Genomic DNA, 23,451 nt, shown 5'->3' on the forward strand with positions numbered 1-23,451 from the left:
GAGCGGGGTTTTCTCTACACCAACAAGCAATTCTTTGACCAGCTGGATATCCTACAATTCATCTCAGTTCTGACACTCTACCCAGAGATACCATCCGATTCCACAAGTTGAGGGCAAGGTCTGACCCCCACTTCCCACTTTAGACATCAGTTGCAAACTCAGGGTTTTACCTGTGCTTCTGACCTACTGGCTGTAGATTGGAGCTGCAGATGAGAGGGTCTGTGGACCCCTTTTTGGACTTCAGGTGCCAGTCATAAGTCCAGGGTGTTACCTGTACTTCTGTCCAACTGACTGTGAATCAGAAGTTCCCCTGGATCCCTCCTCAGGTTTGATTAATTTTTTTAAATTAAATTTATTGGAGAGGTTTGCTTAATTTATTAGAATGGCTCACAGAACTCAGAGAAACATTTTACTTACTAGATTTCTGGTTTATTATAATAGAATTCAGGAATAGCCCGATGGAGGAAATGCACAGGGCAAGGTATGTGAAAGGGGTGTGGAACTTCTATGCCATCTTCAGGCATGCTGCTCTGCTCAAATCTCCAGGTGTCCACCCACTCAGGAACTCTTTGAACCCTGTCATTTTGGGTTTTTACTCAGGCCTCATTACATAAGGTTGATTAAATTATTAGCCACTGGCAGTGGATCCAACTTCCAGCCCCCCAGGTCAAGGGGGTGGTACTGAAAGTTCCAAACCTCAAATCAAGTGCTTGGCTCCTCTGACTGCCAGCCCCCATCTTTAGGGACCTTCCAAAATCCACTTCATTAACATAATAAAAGGCCTTTATTACTCTCATCACTTAGGACGTTTCAAGGGTTTTAGGAGCTCTGTGCCAGAAAAGGGGATGAAGACCAAATATATATTTCTTAATCTAGTATCAAACTTCCTGTCTTTGAAACAGGGATATACTTCCATTTTTAGGTCTTCTTTATCTCTTTCAGTAATGTTTTGCAATTTTCAGTATACATATTATTCACTTCCTTGGTTAAATTAATTCTTAGATATTTTGTGATTTTAGATGCTGTTGTAAATGGAATTATTTTCTTAATTTCATTTTTGGATTGTTCATTGCTATTTTATAAAAACAAAAGTAATTTTTTATCTTGATAATACCCTCCAAATTTTAAATTATTAGGAATAAATTTAACAAAAGTTGTGTAAGACCTGTATACTGAAAACTACAAAACATTGCTGAGAGAAATCAAAACCTAAATAAATAGATTTGCAGTATTCATGCATTGGGAGTTTCAGTATTGTTAAGATGTTATTTCTCCCCTGATCTATTGATTCAGTGCAATCCTAATTAAAGTCCCAGTAGACTTATTTTTCATGAAATTGACAAGCTGATTTTAAAATTATATGGAAATATAAATGCTACATTAGCTAAGAAAGTTTGGAAAAGAAGAACAAAGTTCGAGGACTTCACACGGTTTCAAAACTTGTTATAAAGCTACAGTAATCAAGACAGTGTGCTACTAGTAGCCGGAAGAAAGGCATTTTTATCAGTGCAACCCATTAGTGAGAATAGAAATATCTCTATGTCTATAAATAATTGGTTTTGACAAAGGTGCCAGGACAACTCAGTGAGAAAAGGATAATCTTTTCAACAAATGATGTTGGGTCAGTTTGATATCCATCTGCCAAACAGGGAACCTAGTCTCTTACTTCATACCATATAAATATATTAACTGCAAATGGATGATATGCCTAAAAATAAGAGCTAAAACTATAAGATTTCTTTCAGAAAACAGTAGAATATTGCAGTGACCTTAGGATAGGCAGAGATTCCTTAAAGAGAGCTCTAGAAGCACAAGAATTTAAAGTGGATGATTTTGAAAAGATGCTCAACATCACAAATCATCAGAAACATATGAGGTCTGACAATTAAGTTAGTGAATCATCCTAGAAAAAGTGCTCCATACCTCACTGCTGAATATCACTATAGTCACCTTCGAAGTACTCCCCTTGGGAAGCTATGCACTGACGCCAGCGCTTAGTCCACCCTTCAGAGCAGTTTTAGAAGTCTTTTTTTGGAATGGCCATCAGAGCTGTTGTCATATTCCCTTTGATGTCCTGAATGTCATCAAAATGTCTTCCTTTCAATATTTCTTTTATCTTCAGATAAAGAAAGAAGTCACTGGGGGCCAGATAAGGTGAGTAGGGAGGATGTTCCGATACAGTTATTTGTTTACTGGCTAAAAACTCCCTCACAGACAGTGCTGTGTGAGCTGGTGCATTGTCAGGATGCAAGAGCCATGAATTGTTGGCGAGAAGTTCAGGTCGTCTAACTTTTTCACGCAGCCTTTTCAGCACTTCCAAATAGTACACTTGGTTAATTGTTTGTCCAGTTGGTACAAATTCATAATGAATAATCCCTCTGATATCAAAAAAGGTTAGCAACGTCATTGCAACAAGTTTGCGAACTTAATTTGCAGACCTCGTAAATCAAAACCACAATGAAATATCACTTCATACTTTTTAGAATGGTCATTATCAAAAAGTCAAAAGATGACAAATGTTGGCGAGGATGTGGAGAGAAGGGAACCCTTGTGCACTTTTGGTGGGAATGTAAGTTGATACAGTTGTTCACCAAAAACAGCATGGAGTTTCCTTAAAAACTTAAAAACAGAAGTACCATGTGATCTAGCAATTCCACTTCTGGATATGTATCCAAAAGAAATAAAAACAGTATCTTGAAGAGATGTCTGCATTCTCACGTTTACTGCAGCATTATTCACAGATTGTTGCCAAAATATGAAACAATCTAAGTGTCTGTGGAGGGATGAATAAGAAAATATGGTATTCATATGTAATGGAATATTATTCAGCCTTAAGAAAGAAGGAAATCCTGCCATTTGCAACAGCATAGATGAACCTGGAGTACATTATGCTACGTGAAATAAGCCAGGCACAGGAAGACAAATATGAGATGTGATCAAACAATGTGGTGAATGTTTAAATTTAAAAAATTTTATTACAGTAAAAGACATATTGCCATTAATCCCCCTCAAAATACTCCTTGCTTTGAACACACATATCCCATCGTTCTTGTCACTTTCCGAAGCAGTTCTGAAAGTCCTCTTCCATGAGTGTCTTTAGTTCATCCTCTATCATGACAACACTCCACGTCACACATCGCTTCTGGAATGGCAATTTCTGTCAAATAAAAACATTACGGTGTGTCCTCATCCACTTTATTCACCGGATCTGGCACCATGTGACCTCTGGCTCTTCCCCAAAGTCAAAATGACCATGAAAGGAAAATGTTTTGAATCGATTCAGGACATTGAGGCAGCCACAACAGTGCAACTAAAGACACTCACGAAAGAGGACTTCCAGAACTGCTTCAGAAAGTGGCAAATATGATAGGAAAGGTGTGTTCAGGGAGTATTTTGAGGGGGATTAATGGCAATGTGTATTTTAGTGTAATAAATTTTTTAAATTGAAACATTCACCATATTTTTTGATCATACCTTATATTGCATGATCTCACATATATATGAAATCTTGAAAAAAAAAACCCCAAAAACATTGAACTCATAACAAAGACTAGAATGGTGGTTACCAGAGGCTGGGAGGTAGGGCAAAAGGAGATATTGATCAAAGGTAAAAACTTTCCGTTATAATATGAGTAAGTTCTGGAGACTTAATGTACAGCATGGTGGCTATGGTTAATAATGTACACTTGAAATTTGCTAAGAGCGTAGATCTTAAATCTTCTCACCACACACACAAAAAAGTACCTGTTTGAGATGATGGATGTTAACTAGCTTGATTGTGGTAATCATTTCACAATGTATACATATGTCAAAACATGTTGTACACCTTAAGTTTTTTATTTCTCAATCATACCTCAATAAAGCTGGAAGAACAATGATTTTGACTTCATTAAAAAAACACACAAAAAACTTGAATCTTAAAAGGAAATTAAGAGAATGAAAAGGCAAGGTAAGGACTGGTAGAAAATATTTGCAATGCATAACCAACCAAGGCTATTTATCCAGAATATAATATAAACAACTCTTACAAGTTAATAATGACATTACCCAGTAAAAACAAGGATAAAACTTTGAGCAGGGACTGTACTAGAGAAGATATACAGACAGCAAATAAGCATATTAAAAGATTTTCAACATCTTTTGTCATTAGAGAAATACAAATTAAAATTATACACACTTAAAAATTTAGAATTAAAAAGACTGACAATGCCTATACGACGGATGGATGTGAAGCAAATTGACGTCTCATTTATTGCTGGTGGGAATGGAAAACGTTACAGCCACTTTGGAAAACAACTTGACAGTTTCTTATAAAGTTAAATATACATGTGACCCAGCCATTTTTACCCTTAGTATTGACCCAAGAGTTATGAAGACCTGTCCACACAAATGTTCACAGCAGCATCATTCGTGGTAGCCTCAAACTGGCAATAACCCAGCTATCCATCGACCTGCAAATGCATGAACAATTTGTGGTATATACATAAAATGGAATTCGACTTAGTAATAAAAAGAACCAGACTACTAATATATGCACCAGCATAGATAAATCGTAAAATCTGATGCTAAGAATTTCTTACGAATTCTAGAAAAGGCATAACTATAGTGATAGGAAAAAGGTCATTGTTACCAGAGAGTTGGTGGGAGGAAATTGACTGCAGATGCCAGGAGGACACTTTTTTGGTCACTGAAATGCTATGTGTCATGATATTGGTGATGGTTACACGATTACATTATTGAATGCCTAATTCATTGGTTAATTTTATTCATTATAAATGATCCCACTGTAGAGCTGAACAAGAAAAAAACAAAAGAATTTAAAAATGGTCAAACTTACTTAAAGCCATAGAAAGATTGGAAAGAATAACAAGTTTCATTATTTTTCTGGGCTTTCACAAACAAGGGTCTGCATGCTTTGACAGAGAAAGGAGAAAGGCCTTCAATAAGAAGGTAGATACGTAGCTTCACTCATTGGTTGAAAATGAAAATTACGTTCAGAAAAAAATATCAGTTTCACTTAATAAAAAGTAATTGATCTTATATTTAATAAATTAAATGTTTATTTCTTTAGCTTCTTATTAACGATTATCATTTTAATTCACTTCAGAAATATAAACCTGGTCGGTGTGATGATATTTTGAAATGGAAACCTCCCAGTCTGAATTCTGTGGATTTTCGCCTAAAGATAACAAGAATGGGAGGAGAAGGGTAAGTATGTACCTTTGTTCCCCCACCATTTTTACATGAAATAATGCTGTCTGTCTTTTACATATACTTTACAAAAGTAAAATATTATATTTGATGGTATTCTTTATACACACATGTATACATCTATCTCATTTTTACAGGTACTCCTTTGACCTATTACAGCTAACATTTTCTAGCGTCCTTTAAACTTTACTAATTTTAGTCTTAAAAATAATTATTTCTAATGTAAAAAATGAACTTTGTTAAATTGTAAAAGCAAAAATAGATTTTACTTGAAAGTAATCCTGTCAAGTGAATTATAAATAAAAATGTTGTTATACTTAAATTTCTTTTTAAGTAAAGTTTATTGGGGTGACAATTGTTAGTAAAGTTACATAGATTTCAGGTATACAATTCTGTAATACATCGTCTATATCTCACATTGTGTGTTCACTACCCAGAGTCAGTTCTCCTTCCAATACCGTGTATTTGACCCCATTTACGCTCATCTACCACCTCCCTCCCCCCTTACCCTCTGGTAACCACTAAACTATTGTTTATGTTTATGAGTTTTTGTTTCTTCATTTGTTTGTCTTCTTCTTTTGTTGTTTTCAGTTTTATTTACCACACATCAGTGAAGTCATACGGTTCTCTCCTTTTTCTGTCTGACTTATTTCTCTTAGCATTATAATTTCAAGATCCATCCATGTTGTCACAAACGGTACTATTTCATCTTTTCTTATGGATGAATAGTATTCCATTGTGTATATAGACCACAACTTCTTTATCCATTCATCTATCGAAGGACGCTTTGGTTGTTTCCAAGTCTTGGCCACCATAAATAAAGCTGCAATGACCATTGGAGCACATATGTCTTTATGGATAAATGTTTTCAGATGTTTTGGGTAGATACCTAGGAGAGGGATTGCTGGGTCATATGGTAATTCTAGCTGTAATTTTTTGAGGAACCTTTATACTGCCTTCCATAGCCGCTGCACCAATCTGCATTCCCACCAACAGCATATGAGGGTTCTTTTTTCTCCACAGCCTCTCCAACACTTGTTACTATTTGTATTGTTGATGATAGCCATTGTAACTGGGGTGAGGTGATATCTCATTGTGGTTTTTAATTTGCATTTCTCTGATGATTAGTGATGTTGAGCATTTTTTCATATGTCTATTTGCCATTTGTAAGCCCTCTTTGGAGAAATGTCTCTTCAGGTCCTCTGCCCATTTTTTAATTGGATTGCTTGTTTTTCTGTTGTTGAGTTGTATGAGTTCCTTATACATTTTGGATATTAGCCCCTTGTCGGAGGCGTTATTTGCACAAATCTTCTCCCATTCGGTTGGTTGCCTCTTTATTTTGTCGATTGTTTCTTTTGCTGTGCAGAAGCTTTTAAATTTAATATAGCCCCATTCATTTATTTTAGATTTTACTTCCCTTGCCTTTGGAGTCAAATTCATAAAATGCTCTTTGAACCCAAGGTCCATAAGTTTAGTACCTATGTTTTATTCTGTGCAGTTTATTGTTTCAGGTCTTATGTGTAGGTCTTTGATCCATTTTGAATTAATTTTGGTACATGGTGACAGATAGCAGTCCTGTTTCATTCTTTTGCACGTGGTTATCCAATTCTCCCAGCACCATTTATTGAAGAGGCTGTGTTTTCTCCATTGTATGTTTTGGCTTCTTTGGCAAAAATTATCTGTCCATATTTATGTGGGTTTATTTCTGGGTTCTCAATTCTATTCCATTGGTCTACGTGTCTGTTTTTCTGCCAATACCACACTGTTTTGATTATTGTTGCCCTGTAGTACAAGCTGAGTTCAGGGAGTGAGATACCTCCAGCAATGTTCTTTTTTCTTAGGATTGCTTTGGCTATTTGGGGCCTTTTGTAGTTCCATACAAATCTGATGATTTTTAACTTGAATATTTTGAAATAAGCCTGTTTTACTTTGAAGGAAACTACTTTGTGTTTGTATTTGCATAACAAATGGATAAATATCCATAGTTTATTAGGGTGAAGTTTTAATTGTTGAATTTCAATAAGATTTTTCATAATGTTCATTAAGTATTCATTTTTTCATTTATTGGTTAATTTTTTTAATGACTTAAGTGTTTTATTTCACCTTGTTCCATAAAATTTTATGTCATGTATGTAAATAAATACATAACAATATAAAAATGTTTAATCAAGGAAATCATACAGGGAAAGTAAATAACAGTGGCAGAGGAATTAAAAGTTTACCAGTGCATGTCGTGGAGTCATTATTATTTGTCAAAGGTAAACCACATATTTGCTTTTTTGTAGCTAATACAACAAAGGGTATGTGATCAGTTATATGAACCCAGATTACAGAAGGTTCTCCGAAGCAACTGTGCATTTTTAAATAAAGGATAATGTGCAGGGTGGTTAATCCTAAGTAAAAAAAGGGAGTTTAATAAGTCATATGTGTGTCAGTTTTCAAAATATAGAGTATTTAATATTTTACATCCTTAAATAAGAATTTGTACCATTTAGTCAGAACAATTATCTGGGGCTCCAAATAATGTTCAGGTATTTTGCTCTTTATTGGTCTGATTTAATCCAGGTATAGATAGATAATTTTTTGACTATTTATAGGATTGGATGCAATATAAATATGTATATTCCACCGATTAATATCAAAGATTAGGTAAGAGAAATAATATTGGCAACCCAGAATATCTGTATACCAGATATTTTGTCAGGAAGAAGAATCTGTAGTTTACTACTTAGCAATACTTATCCAAAAACATTATTTCACTTATTTAATCTTTGGATAAGTATTGCTATTAATATCAATATCAGTAAAGAATTTATTAATTATTAACCAACATATTATTTATATGATAACACTATTAATTATTGATAATATGAATAATTAAATATTAACACATAATTTTGGCAAGCTGCCCCAAAACTATGTTTATATTTAAAATCTTTGGATAAGTATTGGTAAGTAGTAAACTCAAGTTTATTCTTCCTGACAAAGTATCTGGTGTACAGATATTCTGGGTTGCCAGTTTACTGTGGAACTTGCACATTAGTAGTCATTTAAGTTGAGTGTAGGCTTGATATGTTCTTCTGGAAGTGCCTTATAGAAAACCATCTCACTTCTAAAACAGTGGAGGCTGTTTTTCTGTAATTCTGATGGGGCTGCCTGCATCTTTTTTTTTTAAAGACACAGATGGATATGGTTCTTTGGAAATAAGACATCAAAGATGAAGTAAAATTTGTTAAATTGCTTCTTTACTAAATCTTCTGTTTTGCCTAATACTATATTTATAAAATTTAGTTAAGGAATGTAAACCCTTGTGTATTTTATTGATTGTTTTCATGGAGTTTTGAAAAGTTATTTTGGGTTTGCTTTTTACGCATCATAATTTGTAGTAGTACTTAAAAGCTACATAGGCTAAATGTAGAATGCCCATTTTTCTAAGGAGCAAAAATGATAATAAATTTTTCCTTGAAATTGTCCATTGCAATTAAGTATAGCAAAATGTAATTCAGTTTAGTAGTTTGTCATCCCAGTTTTGCTTTTATTCTTAATATGTTTTAAATATATTTTATTCTTTAAAAACTTTCCCTATTTAAATATCTTATCAAAAAAATTGAATTACTTTTGATTCTAGTACATCTTTAAAACATACCAAAATGTCAGCATTTACAGTAATTTTAAGAATATGCAAGTTACATTGCTGTAGGTACATAATTTATTTACGTGACATGGGTGTCAATTTTTAAAAAATGGTATTTAATATGAAATATAACTATTACATAAAACTTGTATTATTCTGTTAGCCAGAACAATATGCTTTTTTAATGTTAAGAATGTTTAATAATAGCAGTTTTCATTAAATAAATGAGTTTATATCTAATGCTTATGTTAGATCAAGTATGTTAAAAATCATTATTAGGAATATGCTTGTAATAGTTTGAAAAGAAAGTCATGTCTTTGAATCACCAGAATCATAGGATGTGACCAGTGAAGTGGGACTAAGATAGTAAAATGCCATGAGACAAAGTAATTTCTTTTCTTGGTTGCACTTTTGAATAGTTCTACAAAGCTTAGAATGGAGTGGAAATTCTTGAAAGTGTAATGTAAATACCAATCTTTGAAAATGTCTGTAGTGATTTTTTTTATAACATCTTACATCTTCAAAGTATGGTTTTGAGTCACTCACTCAGCTGCTATGATAAAGTGGTTATAGTCTAGATTCCTATTACATTAAAAGTTAATACAAATAGAAAAACTTCTTGTGTTAAATGCCCTGTTGATAGCAATTAAAATCTAAACTTTGTTCTTTGCACTCCTATTAGTATCATTTCTGAAAATTTGAGGTATATTAACATTGGTTTATCATGGCCTAAAATAACTTTTGTGTACCACAGCAGTTTACATTGGGTTGAGCTTTAGAGACATACAATATAGACTTTCATCTGAAAGCTGTACATTGTTTTAAAAACATTATGAGTTTATATAATCTACAACCAAAAACCATGGTCATTGTCAAAAGCTGGGATTACAAAAGTAGGCTGTGTTCTGGAAAGTGCAAACTCTTTAGTTCAATGTCAGTGACTTGTAGCAGTATACACTTATTATTTGTATAGCATAGTAATTAGAGTACAAATTCTAGAGCCAGACTGCCTGGGTTTATATCTCCTCATTAGCTGTGAGACCTTGAGCACATTTCTTTTTTCTGTGCCTCAAATTATCCATTGATAAAATAGGAATCAGCTTCATAAGATTTTTGTAAGGATTAAATGAGCTAATATATGTAAAATATTTTAGAATAGATGGTACATGGCGTTTAAATGTGTTCTATTATTTTTGTTGTTTTAATTTAGATTTAAAAGTCCATATTCCCTTTTTGCTACTCCTACAATTCTGTTTTTTGCTGTAGTGTGTAAGTTCAGGTTTCTATGTGAATCGTTCCTTGTTTGATTCCAACCCTTGTTAACTTTTTCTGTTTAATAATGCATGTATCTTCAACTTATTTGTGTAATTAATCATAAATTGTTAAACACCTGTAGAGCAAGAATATAACCAAGTCACAGAAGTTTTATTTATCGAAATTTTGGCCACAAATGTCTTAAAATCATTTTGGCAATATGTATAGTGGTTAAGAACATAGGTTTTGGCCAAGATTGCATGGAACCAAATCCTAGCTCCACTATTTACTTGCTGTTGTAGTCTTATTACTTCATCTTTCTATTCTTCATCTGTAAAATGTCCACAATAGTCGTGCTTATTATCTCCTCAATTTGTTGTTAAGATTTTTTCATACTCTAGATGTAATTGCAGAAGTGAACAAAGTAAATGTTTTTATAGACTTCACAGTTACAAGCTAGTGGGCTAAAATGCAAAAATAATACTGCTTCATGAAGTTTTTGTAGGGATGAAAAAATGATGCAAGTAGGGAACTCAGCATAGAACTCAATCATTTTTGTCATTTTGATGGTTGTAGTTATTAATTTAACCTCAGCAGAATGTGTGGTTATGTTATGGATTAAAACAACATATACAAGTTCTGACATTTAAGTTCACAAACTCATCCTAGTAAAAGAGCTTCATACCTCATTGCTGAATATCACTATGGTCACCTTCGAAGTACTCCCCTTGGGAAGCTATGCACCAATTCTAGTGCCTAGTCCACCCTTCAAAGCAGTTTTGGAACTTTTTCTGGAATGGCCATCAGAGCTGTTGTCGTATTACCTTTGATGTCCAGAATGTCATTAAAATGTCTTCCTTTCAGTATTTCCTTTATCTTTGGGTAAAGAAAGAAGTCATCGGGGACCAGATCAGATGAGTAGGGAGGGTGTTCCAATACAGTGATTTGTTTACTGGCTAAAAACTCCCTTCCAAACAATGCTGTGTGAGCTGGTGCATTGTCATGATGCAAGAGCCTTGAATTGTTGGTGAAAAGTTCAGGTCATCTAACTTTGTCACACAGCCTTTTCAGCATTTCCAAATAGTAAACTTGGTTAACTGTTTATCCAGTTGTTACATTTTCATAATGAATAATCCCTCGATATCAAAAAAGGTTAGCAACAGTGTTGTAACAAGTTCACAAACTTAATCGTCAGACTTGGTGTTATTAAGTGGGGAAAAAAAGTGCTGTGAGTGAAGAAGCACTTTTTTGTGAAAAATATGAAGATGTTTGCTACTTCTAATAAAAAAAATACACATTTTAAAACAGCAGTGAAATTTAATTTTTTATATATCACGTTGGCAAACATCAACAACATCCCTTTTGATTGGGTGTGAGCAAATAGACATTCCCCTAAGCTGTTTAGTGGGAATGCAGATTGGTACCAGTCCTGGTAGGTGGTAAGGTAGTATGTATCTGAGGAGATAGGCTTCAAGTTTTATAAAAGGAGAGATCTTACTTGTCTTCTACATAGTTGTATTCCTAGTATTTACAATAGCATGGTGGCTGGTATGTAATAGGCACTCAAGAAATACGAAATGATAGGATGTATATACAAACAAATAAAAATGCAAAAAGGTGTGCATGTAAGAATTTTATTGACATTTCACTTATAATTGAAAAATTAGAAATGTTCGGTGTCTTTTTTTACTGTGTAAGTCATTGGTAATATATATGCACATGTCTTCAGGTGTGTGTTTATACGAAAGTTGCTAATAACATTCTCTTGTCTGTAAATAGCGTCTTACAAATGGGTTTAGCCTGTTGAGGTACAGGGTTTTTTTAGAAGCTTGAAATTGATCCCAGACCTAGGATTGTATCCAATTTTGTTGTTGGATTTTACATTTACACATAGTTATGTAATATTAATAGACATCAATTTGGGTCTAGTCATAAACAAACTACAGCAATTATTTTAACATAATTAATTTGATATGAAAAATTGTTATCAGTTATTAAACAACAGAAAAGAAGAAGTAGTAACTGCAGGAAGCATGTACCACACAAAGGGCTAGGGGAGCAAAAGAATGGCAGTGAATTGTTAAAAGTCAGAAGCTTGGAGGAGGCCCTGTAATGCTCATAAGGTCATTGCCAGCTGATGGTGTTGCCTCAAGATCTTGGAGGATGGATCCTATGGCTCTGTATTTAAACATCCTGAGGGAGGGGATAATACTGGCCAGGAGGTGTTGGCTTTTCAGAAGAGGCCCAATGAAACTGGTCTAGGATGTGGAAGAAACTTCAGTGGAACCCACTAGTAGTACTGTTGGAATCAGTTGTCACACCTAGAGTAGAAAACATTTGCTGCAAACAGGAAAGAATAGGTCCTTTCTTTGTCATGTAGTCTTTTAATACTCCCCACCCCCTAACCCCCAAGAGTTTCTAGCGTAACAAAATGGAGCATAGAAAGTGAGTTTGAAGCCAAGAGACAATAGCTAATATTAGCATAATCCAGTTCCTTAATTATTTAGCTTAGCATCCATACACTTCTACACACATTTGGATTTCCATAAAACAGCAAAAATGTTATTCTTTCGCTTAAGATGCAGATATTCTCTCACTATCCCTTCAAAGTGTGGAGACACAAAGTCATCCCAATCATCATTTACCTATTTCTAGGAGATAATCATAATATCTATCTTTGGGCAATATAAATCACTCCTCACATTCAGTCCCAGTTTATCTGAATATCTATTACTTAATGACTGAATTGTAAAGTTAGTTAACATCAGCAGTCCTGGCACTGGTCATGAGACCATAGTTGAAGCTTTCTTTTTCCACTGTCCATTTCATTTTTCCTTTGTTCTCAACCAGGACCTGCGATGGTCAAGGTGTTTCACTTAGTGGGGTGACACAAACCTTTATTCCTGATAGGTCTGATCCTCAGCGGTCTTGCCTTTTTGTTTGTTTGTTTATATTATAGTTTTCCATTTACTTTAACTGTTGGACATGGAAGTACTAAGAGGCACCCCAGAGAATACCCTGGGTTCCGGATATAATCCTACCTAATAGGTTGTGTAGCAACGACCCAGTTTTTCTTTGGTAATTGAATCTGTCACTTTAGCCAGTAATCTTTTTTGCCTGTTGTGCAGTTACATGAGGAGCGCAAAATGGTCAACTGGCAGTTTCAGTTTCTGGTTCAGTGGACCATTCTTATGTCCCTTGATATGGAAGCATTTGTATTTGCAAACCAAAATTTCCAAACCAAAGCTGCTGGGGTGGGAAACAAAAATGCTGTCAGAAGATACTTAGAAATAATATTGAGATGACGACAATTCTTTGACTTATGTATTTGGGATAAGGGATAAACTACACCATATATTTGGTCACAGTTTTAAAACATGTACCATGTCCTATAAGAACACCATCCTTTTAAGGTGTGGTCTCCCAACTGGAGTTGTGACTGACTTTTCAATTGATCATTCTGTTAAGCCAGCTGCTTCTAGGTGGGGGGGTCAGACCAGTGAATTTCAAGGCCATGAGCCCATTGTCCCACTTGTTTTGCTATGAAGTAAGCTTTATGGCAAACAATGGTAATGAATAAATCATGCCATAAGTCCATAGAGATGATGCTAATGGGAGCTTTAAAGAGAAAAAAGAAACATTTTATCTGGAGTACTTATGTGATCCAGTGAGGATAAATTGCTGCCCCCTCTGATGGAAGAAGTCAGTGTAATCGACCTCAACCCATGTCTAGTATTTTCACCGTAGCATCTTTGCTGCAGACATTTTCACTGTGTAACTAATTGGACATAAGGCAATTTTACTGTAAAAAAAAAGACAAAATCACAAATAAAAGAGGGACATTAAAAATAAGTCACAAAATTAAAGAGTTTATTGAGAAATACAAAATATTAGAAAACATTTAAAACGTGTGTAGATTCGTAGCAATACTATGCAAATAACTGATTTTATTTTGTGGGTTGTACCTAAGCACTTGTCTTCATTATCTGAGAAATGTGGGTTCAACTCTGCGCCCTCAAAGAGGCCCCACAGTGCCTCTCGTTTTTCTCCCAATGCAATGTATTTCAAAAAAAAAATATCAACTAACTCTTGGGGCAAAAATCATCATCATCTGGAAGAAATGCGAACTATTTTAAGACCATCACTATTTAACTCTTTAAATTGACCACTTCATCAATGGAGAAACGAAACCAAACTGACAACTTGCTTAAGTACATTTTAAGTCTGCTGAAGGTGATTGATTCATTAATGGAGAAATGAAATCGAACAGGACCCTCAAAAGCCATCAAACCGTCAGCCAGTAATTTTGTCTTCTTTAGATTTGTCTTATGACCAACAAGTTACACAGTGAAAATGTCTGCCAAAAATGCTGTAGCGGAACTACCTAGATCCTAATCACCTAGCATAATGACTTATAATATGCGATCAACCTAGTGTAATGACCCTTCCTCTGGAGGGGCCAGTGGCTGGCTAATCCCCCTGGGGAATGAGGCTGTATCAGGCCTCAGTGTTGGTCTCGACTATTGGCACGTTGAGCACTTAATGGTAGCTGCGGCCAGATCAACTGTGGTGAGGAAAAGTCCATGGAATTGAGCCCACACGTAGATTCTAGCCCTGCCACTATCACCATTTTTCACAAGGGCTTATTGAGTAAACTCCGGGATGACTGAGGAAATAAATGAAGTGACATTCAGAATGATTGATTTTGGCCACCTGATTATTGAGAGCCTTCTCTGTGATGGATGCACATTTCTTCATTCTGAGAGGTTCCTCTACATACCTTCCCCAGATTTCACTGTCACTCATTTTCTGGCTCTGTGCTTTCCATATCCTTTACCAATCTTTCAAAATACCGTGTTTTCCCGAAAATAAGACCTAGCCGGACCATCAGCTCTAATGAGTCTTTTGGAGCAAAAATTAATATAAGACCTGGCCTTATTTTAATGTAGTATAAGACCTGGTATAATATAATGATATAATACATAATATAGTAATATAATATAATATACCAGGTCTTATATTAATTTTTGCTCCAAAAGACGCACTGGAGCTGATGGTCCGGCTAGGTCTTATTTTCGGGGAAACACGGTATTGGCATTCAGTGTAGATTTGTACTTCTGGCCAGCTCTCAGTCCAGACTGTACTTCTCAGAGTTTGGCCAGTTGGGAGAATTACCCATCACTAATGTCTTCAGGCTACTATTGTGCAGCAGCCCATTTCCTGTTTGTTCTGGGACAGTATGGAACTAACTTTACTCTACACCTAAGTTTTTTCTTCTTCATTCATTTGGTTATAAGAAATTCCTCTATGATGTTAGATATGGAATGAAGAAAAGAAGGCAATGCCCCAGGTAAGAAAGCCATACTTCTACCTATGTTTTCTGGGCCTACTCAAGCCCAATAGCTTATATAGCATTTCTACTTACTGTTAGTTTGTTCCTACTATGCCTGCACTTTATGGCTTAGTGGGTCAGATAGCACCCATTTCATCATGGGCAGCTTAGCTCATCACGTGGTTACTTGCCTCCCATAATTAGGCCTTCATTCAATTTCAAGGCCCTATAAGAAGCTAGGATCAATTTCTCCAAAGAATAGTGATCTTTAGGAAATGGCATGATTTTGCTCTAAAACTCTGATGATTTGTGATAGGATTCTCCTGTTGGGGTTTGCTCGAGCCTCCAGATAATTGATATACTGGGTTATAAGGCTCAAGGGGTAGAACAGCTTATGCAACAGCCTGGACTTGTTACAGAGCCTTGTCTTGTTCTGACCCGAACTTATAAATAAATGCTTGTCAAGCATTGTGCCCTGTCCGCTTTATAAAGTAGTAAATACTGCAAATACAGCAACTTGTCTTGCACCTTGGAGAAGCTATCTGACAGATCTTAAGTCATTGGACTCCTGGAAACCTTACTCCAGTAATGGGCCCCTTAATTTTTGTGGATTTTATCTCTCATCTCCTCTCTTACATATGTCTTACTAAGGCTTTTAAAGAACTTTATTCTTCCTCCTCATCACTTCCAGCAATCCTACGTCCAAGTCATCCTCATTGTGACTCCGTGTTTTGTCGTGTGTAATATCAAAAGGACCACCGTCTCTGAAAAAATAAAGACAGATAATAACAAGTGGTGGTAAGGATATGGAGAAATTGAAGCTCTCAAACGCTGATACTGAGATCGTAAATTGGTGCAGCCCTGGCAGTTCCTCAGAATGTTAAAGATAGACTTACCATATGACTGAGCAGTTCTCCTCTCAAGTGTATACCCAAGAGAGATGGAAACATATGTCAACAGAAAAATTTGTACATGAATCGTCTTAGCAACATTTTTCATAATAGCTGAAGGTGAAAACAACCCAAATATCCATCAACTGACAAATGGGTAACTGTGCAAACAAAATAGCTCTTTTATTCACCAGACTTGTGTAGTAGATCCTCTTAAGCAAAAGGACTCTGAAATTTTACCACTTGGATTTCGGTTCCAGCTCTACCACCCTTTCCTTAGGTTACTTAATCTCTGTGTTGCTTGTGTTTCAACAGCTGTGTGATGTGGATAATAGAAGTGCCTATCTTTTGTGGGAATTTAATGAGATAATGCATATAAACGTTTTGACCACTGCATGTTACATAAGAAGTACTAAATACATATTAACTATTAAGAAAAAAATGACCACTGTGTCTGTGGATTATACTGTGGCCAAGAGCGGGAGAGTTGATGGCCGGGAAGTGTACAATTAGTCGCTCCAGGCAAAGGCAGATATCTTCAGATAGTACCTCCAGTCGTTATACAGACAAAAGTATTTGCCAACTTGTAGCTGTATATAAGATTTCAGAGACTGAAATCTGCTTTGCTTCGGTAGATCTAGCACCTCTGAAACAGCAGCTGCAGTTGGTGTCACAGCCTGATTACATTTATGATAATCCATGATAATTCTTTATGTTCACCCACCCTCTGAGGTTAAACAGGTAAGTTAAATGGATTCATGATCGGTTTTATCACACTGACATGTTTAAGTCTTTGATGATGGCACTAATTTCTGTACCTCTCTTGGGCATAGGGTTGCATTATTGCTTTTGCTTTATATCCCTGGCAGGGAGAACAAGTTGCAGAGGCTTTCGTTTGGCTTTTCCTAGCAAAATGACACTCCATGGGTCAGAGAGCCAAAGTGGAAATTCTCCCTGTTACCAAGTATTTCTCTTCCAATTATATATTCAGGAACTGAAAAATACCCACAGGTTATATCCGTGAACATACTGTCCCACTTAGATTTAAATTTGAGCCAGAAACCTGTTTATCACCTGATAACCCTAAGCTCTCTTTTTAACTGACCATGATGGCATGGGTCCCTGGCAATTAGTGTCTGTTTAATGTATCTGATAATCTCTGGTTGGTCTAAGTATTTCTTTTTTCCAGTGCAGTCACCAGCAAATGCTGCTGGTTTTTAAAAGAATAATTGGAGGAAGATTTACAGTAAGGGTCAGCACATTTATTTTTCTATAAAAGGCCAGATAATAAATATTTTAGGGTTTGCAGGCCATACAGTCTTTGTCTCAACTACTCAACTCTGCCAACTAGTGCAAGAGCAGACATAGATAATATGCAAATGAATGCGTGTGGCTGTATTCCAATAAAACTTTACTTACAGAAACAGATGTCAGGCCAGGCAGGGCCTGTGGGCTGTAGTTTGCCAACAGCAGGTGTATACTATATACTTGTAGTGTCGCAAGGTCCTTCTTCAAGGGGACTTGGCCTCTTCCTGCTATCGAAGGGCTCATGTCTTAACCTGCTTAGGTCTGTGCATTTGAAGTTGAAATGCCAGCTTGATAGGAAGCATGATGAAATAAGCAGAATATATGAAAAAGTCCTATTACTCTGCTGACTAGAGTATTTTTTTCTTTTGCTCAGATTTATTTAAAAAATAGAATGATGAATTCTATTTCTCATGCTTATTTGAACAGGTGTTATTATTTTTAAGAATGAAGTTATAGTGGTAAAATATGTAGAATGTTGAAAAAGTGCTCTTGTATAAGAAACGATTAAGTCAGCAACAATATAGCTATAAACTGTGTGGGGTAAAGCTCTTTATTTCTTTGTTGAGCAGTGCCTTTTCTATCTCCCCCTCCCCCTCCTCTTTTGGAATGAAATGCTTAACTCTTTTATTTACATTTCATTAAAATTATTTTAAATAAGTGAAAATAGAGATAAAATACTAATATAACCAACATTATTATGTAGTACATTCAATGACTAAGCTGTTTGGCATATAGCAGGTCATATTTTGCTGGGTATAACAATGGTTGTTTCCATCTTTTAGCAATGGCCCATAGTAACTGCTTTGGTTATCTTATTTGAAAATATTCTCATCATCCAAGTATGAAGATCAGTGCTTCCTTGGGTTTCAGTCCTTTGAAAGGTTGTCATATCAAATTCTTGGTTGTGTTTTATTTCCAGTGTGGGCTGGGAGAGGAAAGGAAAAGCTAGAGCTGACTTTCAGTTCCTCTGCCTGGCTATCTATTAGGTTAGTAATTCCTGATAACTCTTTCATTTTGTCCTCCCAACTTCCTACAGAAAATCTTCCCAGGCCATCTTCCAAATATAAATAACACAATCAAAACACCTATGAGTAACTAGCAGGAGAAAAGGAGTATGTGGTTTCAAAACATCTGCTTATGTCCTCACTGAAGTCAAATTACTTTCTTTCACTTATTAATTTACTAAACAGAGATTGGTATCACCTTTGTTTCATCATTTGGTTCTTTTGAGTTTAACTTTTATATTTATTCATTGTAAGTTATTGTTTAAATTAATGTATGTTATCCTTACTTGCCATTTCACTGAGTTTATGTTATGAGAAGCTTGTTACCTATATCTCTGGGGAATATTGTATGGATTAAATACTGGTTAAATTCCTACTTTGAATCACAGTGAAGGTAGTGGGGAGAGAACTAATTCAAGTAACGAGAAGACAGTATTTGACTATAGATCCTCTGGAGGGGTGGGATGTAGAGAACTGTAAACAAGTCTTTTTTAGTAAGTGTGTTTTTTACAGTGCTGTGGGTATAGAATTACTCTTTTATCCATGCATATACCTTTTATTTCAAGAATATTTTGGGGGCATCTTGTACATTTTTATTTAATCTGTCATCTAATTTAAATTTAACAGCATTTATATATTCCAAGATGCATTGCCTACCAGCTTTCTCTTTCCTTCATTTTCACTTTCTTGTTCCGATTTATTTGTTCTTTGGATAGTTGCTTAAGTACTTTTCTCAGATGTAGCTATGTAGGTTATTACTCTGAGTTCTTGCAGGTGTCTTTCTTTCTCCTGACAGGTTAATATGTCTTACCTGAGTATAGAGTTCTTGAGGTGCAGTTGTTTTTTTTCCTTTTTTATTGTTTTTTGGCCCCAGTGTTAAAGATGAGAAATCTAGCATCAGTTTGATTCTTTTTCTATCCTTTTTGGGTTACCTTGCTCTTATTTTTCTTTATTGGCTCATTGGGGCTCAAGACTGGTTGTTGGAATGCTGTAAATGGTGCCAGTCCGTCCACACAGGAAGGAAATATATGTGTTCTTTATTCCAATGCATCAGTTAGGTAGAGGCTTCCAGTTCCCAGCACTAAACAACTGGGGGAAGCCTCCTGACTCTGTACATTCTCTCACCTTGAGCCTCAGACATTTTCAGCCTTGGTTCCCAGCAAGCCAGGAAGGTCAAGCGCGTCACTTGGGGCCAATGTTCACCTTATCTGTAGGATTTGCAGATTTCTGTGGTATATGCTTTTCCCATGATTTGCTAATTTTCAGTCTTGGGGCTCCTCCCCAGCCTATGGTGGAGAAGCCACCAATCACTTGTCTTGTCGGAAAGCCCTGACTTTTACCCAGAAGACACTTGGATTAAGGGCTGATAACTTGGAGTTGGACATGAAGAGTCACACATGTTTAAATCATCATCTTCCTAGGATTTTTGATCTTTTTAATTTTCAAGTAGTCCTTCTCTTCTGTTTTTTTTTTTAAACTTTCATTATTTATTTTTGTATTTTTTTATTCAATTTATTGGGTTTTTTTTTTGTTCTTTTTAGTTTCAGGTGTTCAAAACAATGTAATAGTTAGACTTTATAACTGTCACAAAGAATTTCTTGTTTTATAAATTATGATCACAAAAATGTTCCTGAATTAACCCTCTTCCCCACCTCTGGCATCCCTGGAAGTCAGCTCAGACTGCTATAACAGAATACCATAAACTGGGAGGCTTAAATAACACTCATTTATTTCTCATGGCCTGGAAGCTGGACGTCTGAGATCAGGGTGCCAGCAGGGTGGGATTCTGGTAAAGGGCCTTCTTCCGAGTTGCTCACTACTCAGTATCCTTACATGGTGGAAAAAGAGAAAGGTACCTTTCTAGCCTCTTCTTACAAGGGCACTAAACTTATTCATGAGGGTTCTACTTGATTACCTCCCAAAGGCCTACCTCAAAATATCACCACACTGGGGATTAGATTTCAATGTAAGAATTTTGAGGGAACATAAAACTTTTAGTCCATAACTGAAGGAATAGAGATTTTCCTTATGGTCTAATACTGTAGTTCTTTTTTAACTTCTATGTGTAATCACCTTAAGTTTGTCAAAGGCCTTTTAAACCCATATTCTGCTAAAGATCTGATCCGAGAGTGAAACTCTTTCTCTTGAGACTCCCATGTGTAAGACAAGAAGCTCAGTAAGTTCTTCAGTTACTTGCCTGCGTCCTTTGCTTTGTCAGTATAATTTATGACTTTGGATATAAATCATGTGCATTGTGTTTTTATTTTTTCTTTATATATTTTTCAAAAAGTTTGTTGGAATTTATATTTTAATTATATAATCAGATTTTAAGTAATATTTAAACTCATCCTTATTTTAACGGTTTATCTGGTGCTCCTTGATAGTCATTCATACCTTGATATTCTTTTTGTTTTTTCAGAATTTTTCTCTCAGTTCAAGTATATTTTCACATACTGTTTTTGAGGAGTATGTTTATTTAGTATTTTTTCATAACCAGAATCTTTCTATTATGTTTTAATTTGCAAACAAAAATTTTAAAAATGCATTACCTGAATGTTAGGGGGAAATAAAAGGTACATTACAACAGCTGTCATGGATTTGTGTTTTTATTAAAATCTTAAAAGTTAATTTGAAATAGTAATGCTATTATTTTTATTTACATTTTTTCTAAGAAATTTTTTCTTTAGACAGTTTAAATAACTTTTTTGCTGTTAGAATCTTTATAATTGTCTTTAGGACATCAGAAATCTTTAAATTGTTCTTGAAAAGTAGAGAATATCCATTTACTCTTAATAATATAGTTCTCTGAGTTTGTATTGTATACATAAAGGAGAGTTATTTTCCATGGCATTACATTTGTCTACTGCAGAAACAGTTGTGTTTTTAATAAAAATATTACTAAACTTTAGTAAAATGAAACACCTTGTAGTCGAATGGCTTATATAATTAGGGGTGAAATTTTAAAAATTAGCAATTTGTTACAGTTTGTTGTATTAGGATTTGGCCTGAGGTACTTACGAAGTTACACTGTGTATTTATTGCTAAACGCTTCAAGTTCAAATTCTTGTTTATATCTTAAGGGTAAAAGAAGGAAAGATTTGAGTTACTGTGCATTTCTCAATTAAAATCAATTAGGGAATAAAATAGCTCTGATTATTAAAATAATTGCAGAATAATTAATAATAAGATTATATTCCTTAAACTTTCACAGTCGGTTTTGAACCAAGCCATTTAATTTGGTTTAAAGAGTTAATTATGATAGGAGGATATTTAATATCCTCTAGCGTATGACAGCTTCAAAATATAAATATGGTAATTCATTGTAAAAAGAAGAAAGCTAGGGCATGTCATTGTTAATGCAGTCCTTTTATCTCTGGAAAATGGAACTCATTTTAAGCTTTGAATCTCAGGGGAAGGAATATGGGGGGAGGGTATGGAAGCAGCTCATTTTGTTCTTTGTGTACGTAAGAAAACTATCTTAGCAAACTGGACTTCCAAGTGTTGAATAATGAGCTAGTAGGAACTGTTATGATCCAAGATTTCTGCAGAGCTACATATAGTGGTGGTGCTACTGGTTGTTTCTAATATTGAATTTTATTATATTGGCACCTGTTATTAATGAACTTTGTTTTAAAAAATTATACTTAATTATAGGAAATGCATTTCACAGTGTAATAGCACTTAAGCTTTAGATTTTCTAAATATTCATATACTCTACTAGTATTGTTCAATGTAAACACTATAGATTTAACAATTGTATTATAATAAATTACCACCTTAATATTTTTTTAATTAGAAACCTCTGTCAGCTGGAAATTTTCTATATCTATAGCTCAAAGATACTTCGTGTTTATATTGATTAACAGAAGCTATCCCAGGTATCAGGCACATGTTTTCAGTCATCAAAGGAAGTCTAGATTATGCAGCTTTTATGAAAAGTACATTTTTATTCTCATTGAATTATTATTTAAAAATTGACGGTCTAAATTAAATGTAAGTTAATATATTAGTATCAAGAATATTTTTACTGACCATTATACATTTACATGAGTTCCTCAGATACCAAATTTACCTCTTTTGGGTGATCTTTTAATTTTTATAAGTAGAGCTGGAATATGTGTTATTTAGATTTGAAAATTGCTTAGCCATTTAGATATGGGTTTATTTTAGAAAGTAGATCATATTACACTCAAGGGATTTTAGAATAAATTAACTGTAAATTACATGAATTCATTACTAAGAAACAAAGACCTTTATTCATCTTTTTCAGAGTCTAGTTTATTAAAAAAAAATCACTATCCTACTTCCATTTGCTTTTAGATTTTCAGCATAGTAAATAGCAGTGCTAGTTAAAACTGATTAATTTTTATTCAGTATGCAGTGATTGAAAACCATTATGTGTGAACTATGATGGTAGGTGCTGGGAATAAAAAGATAGATAAGGTGTGAGTAGCATGAGGGAGGAGACAGATTAGATAAACATCAGTGTGGCAAATGCTGTTCAATCAGTGTGAATAAAGTACTACAGGAGCCTAGACATCTTACATTACATATACAAATATTTTAATTTTCACAATAGCACAAATAAGGTTCCAGAAAAGATGGTTCATTTGAGTAGAAGGTTGTAAATACATAGGCATGGCGTTTAAGACATCAAGTATCGTCTGAAAGAAGTTACGAAATCACATGGAATATGTGTTGACTAACCAGAGTCTATAGAGATGGAGCTTGAAGAAAGTAGGCCAAGACGAGATTGTGATAGACCACGAGGAAACAGTAGCAAGAGTAAAGCCAAAGTAAAGAATTAGGACCAATTTT

General features: G+C 34.9%; 1 protein-coding gene across 2 annotated transcripts in view; it reads left to right on the forward strand.

Annotated features, from left to right (window-relative positions):
• Positions 1–23,451, forward strand: part of RNGTT (RNA guanylyltransferase and 5'-phosphatase) — a 241,250-nt gene that overhangs the window by 142,826 nt on the left and 74,973 nt on the right. For both annotated transcript variants that reach the window (XM_019743290.3, XM_019743291.3), the window contains one exon: positions 5,108–5,208. In XM_019743290.3, the coding sequence (XP_019598849.2) occupies positions 5,108–5,208 (101 nt within the window). The remainder of the gene's footprint in view (positions 1–5,107; positions 5,209–23,451) is intronic.

Source organism: Rhinolophus sinicus, chromosome 2, assembly GCF_057876585.1.
Source record: "Rhinolophus sinicus isolate RSI-liver-muscle chromosome 2, RSI-T2T, whole genome shotgun sequence".
Classification (NCBI taxonomy): domain Eukaryota; kingdom Metazoa; phylum Chordata; class Mammalia; order Chiroptera; family Rhinolophidae; genus Rhinolophus; species Rhinolophus sinicus.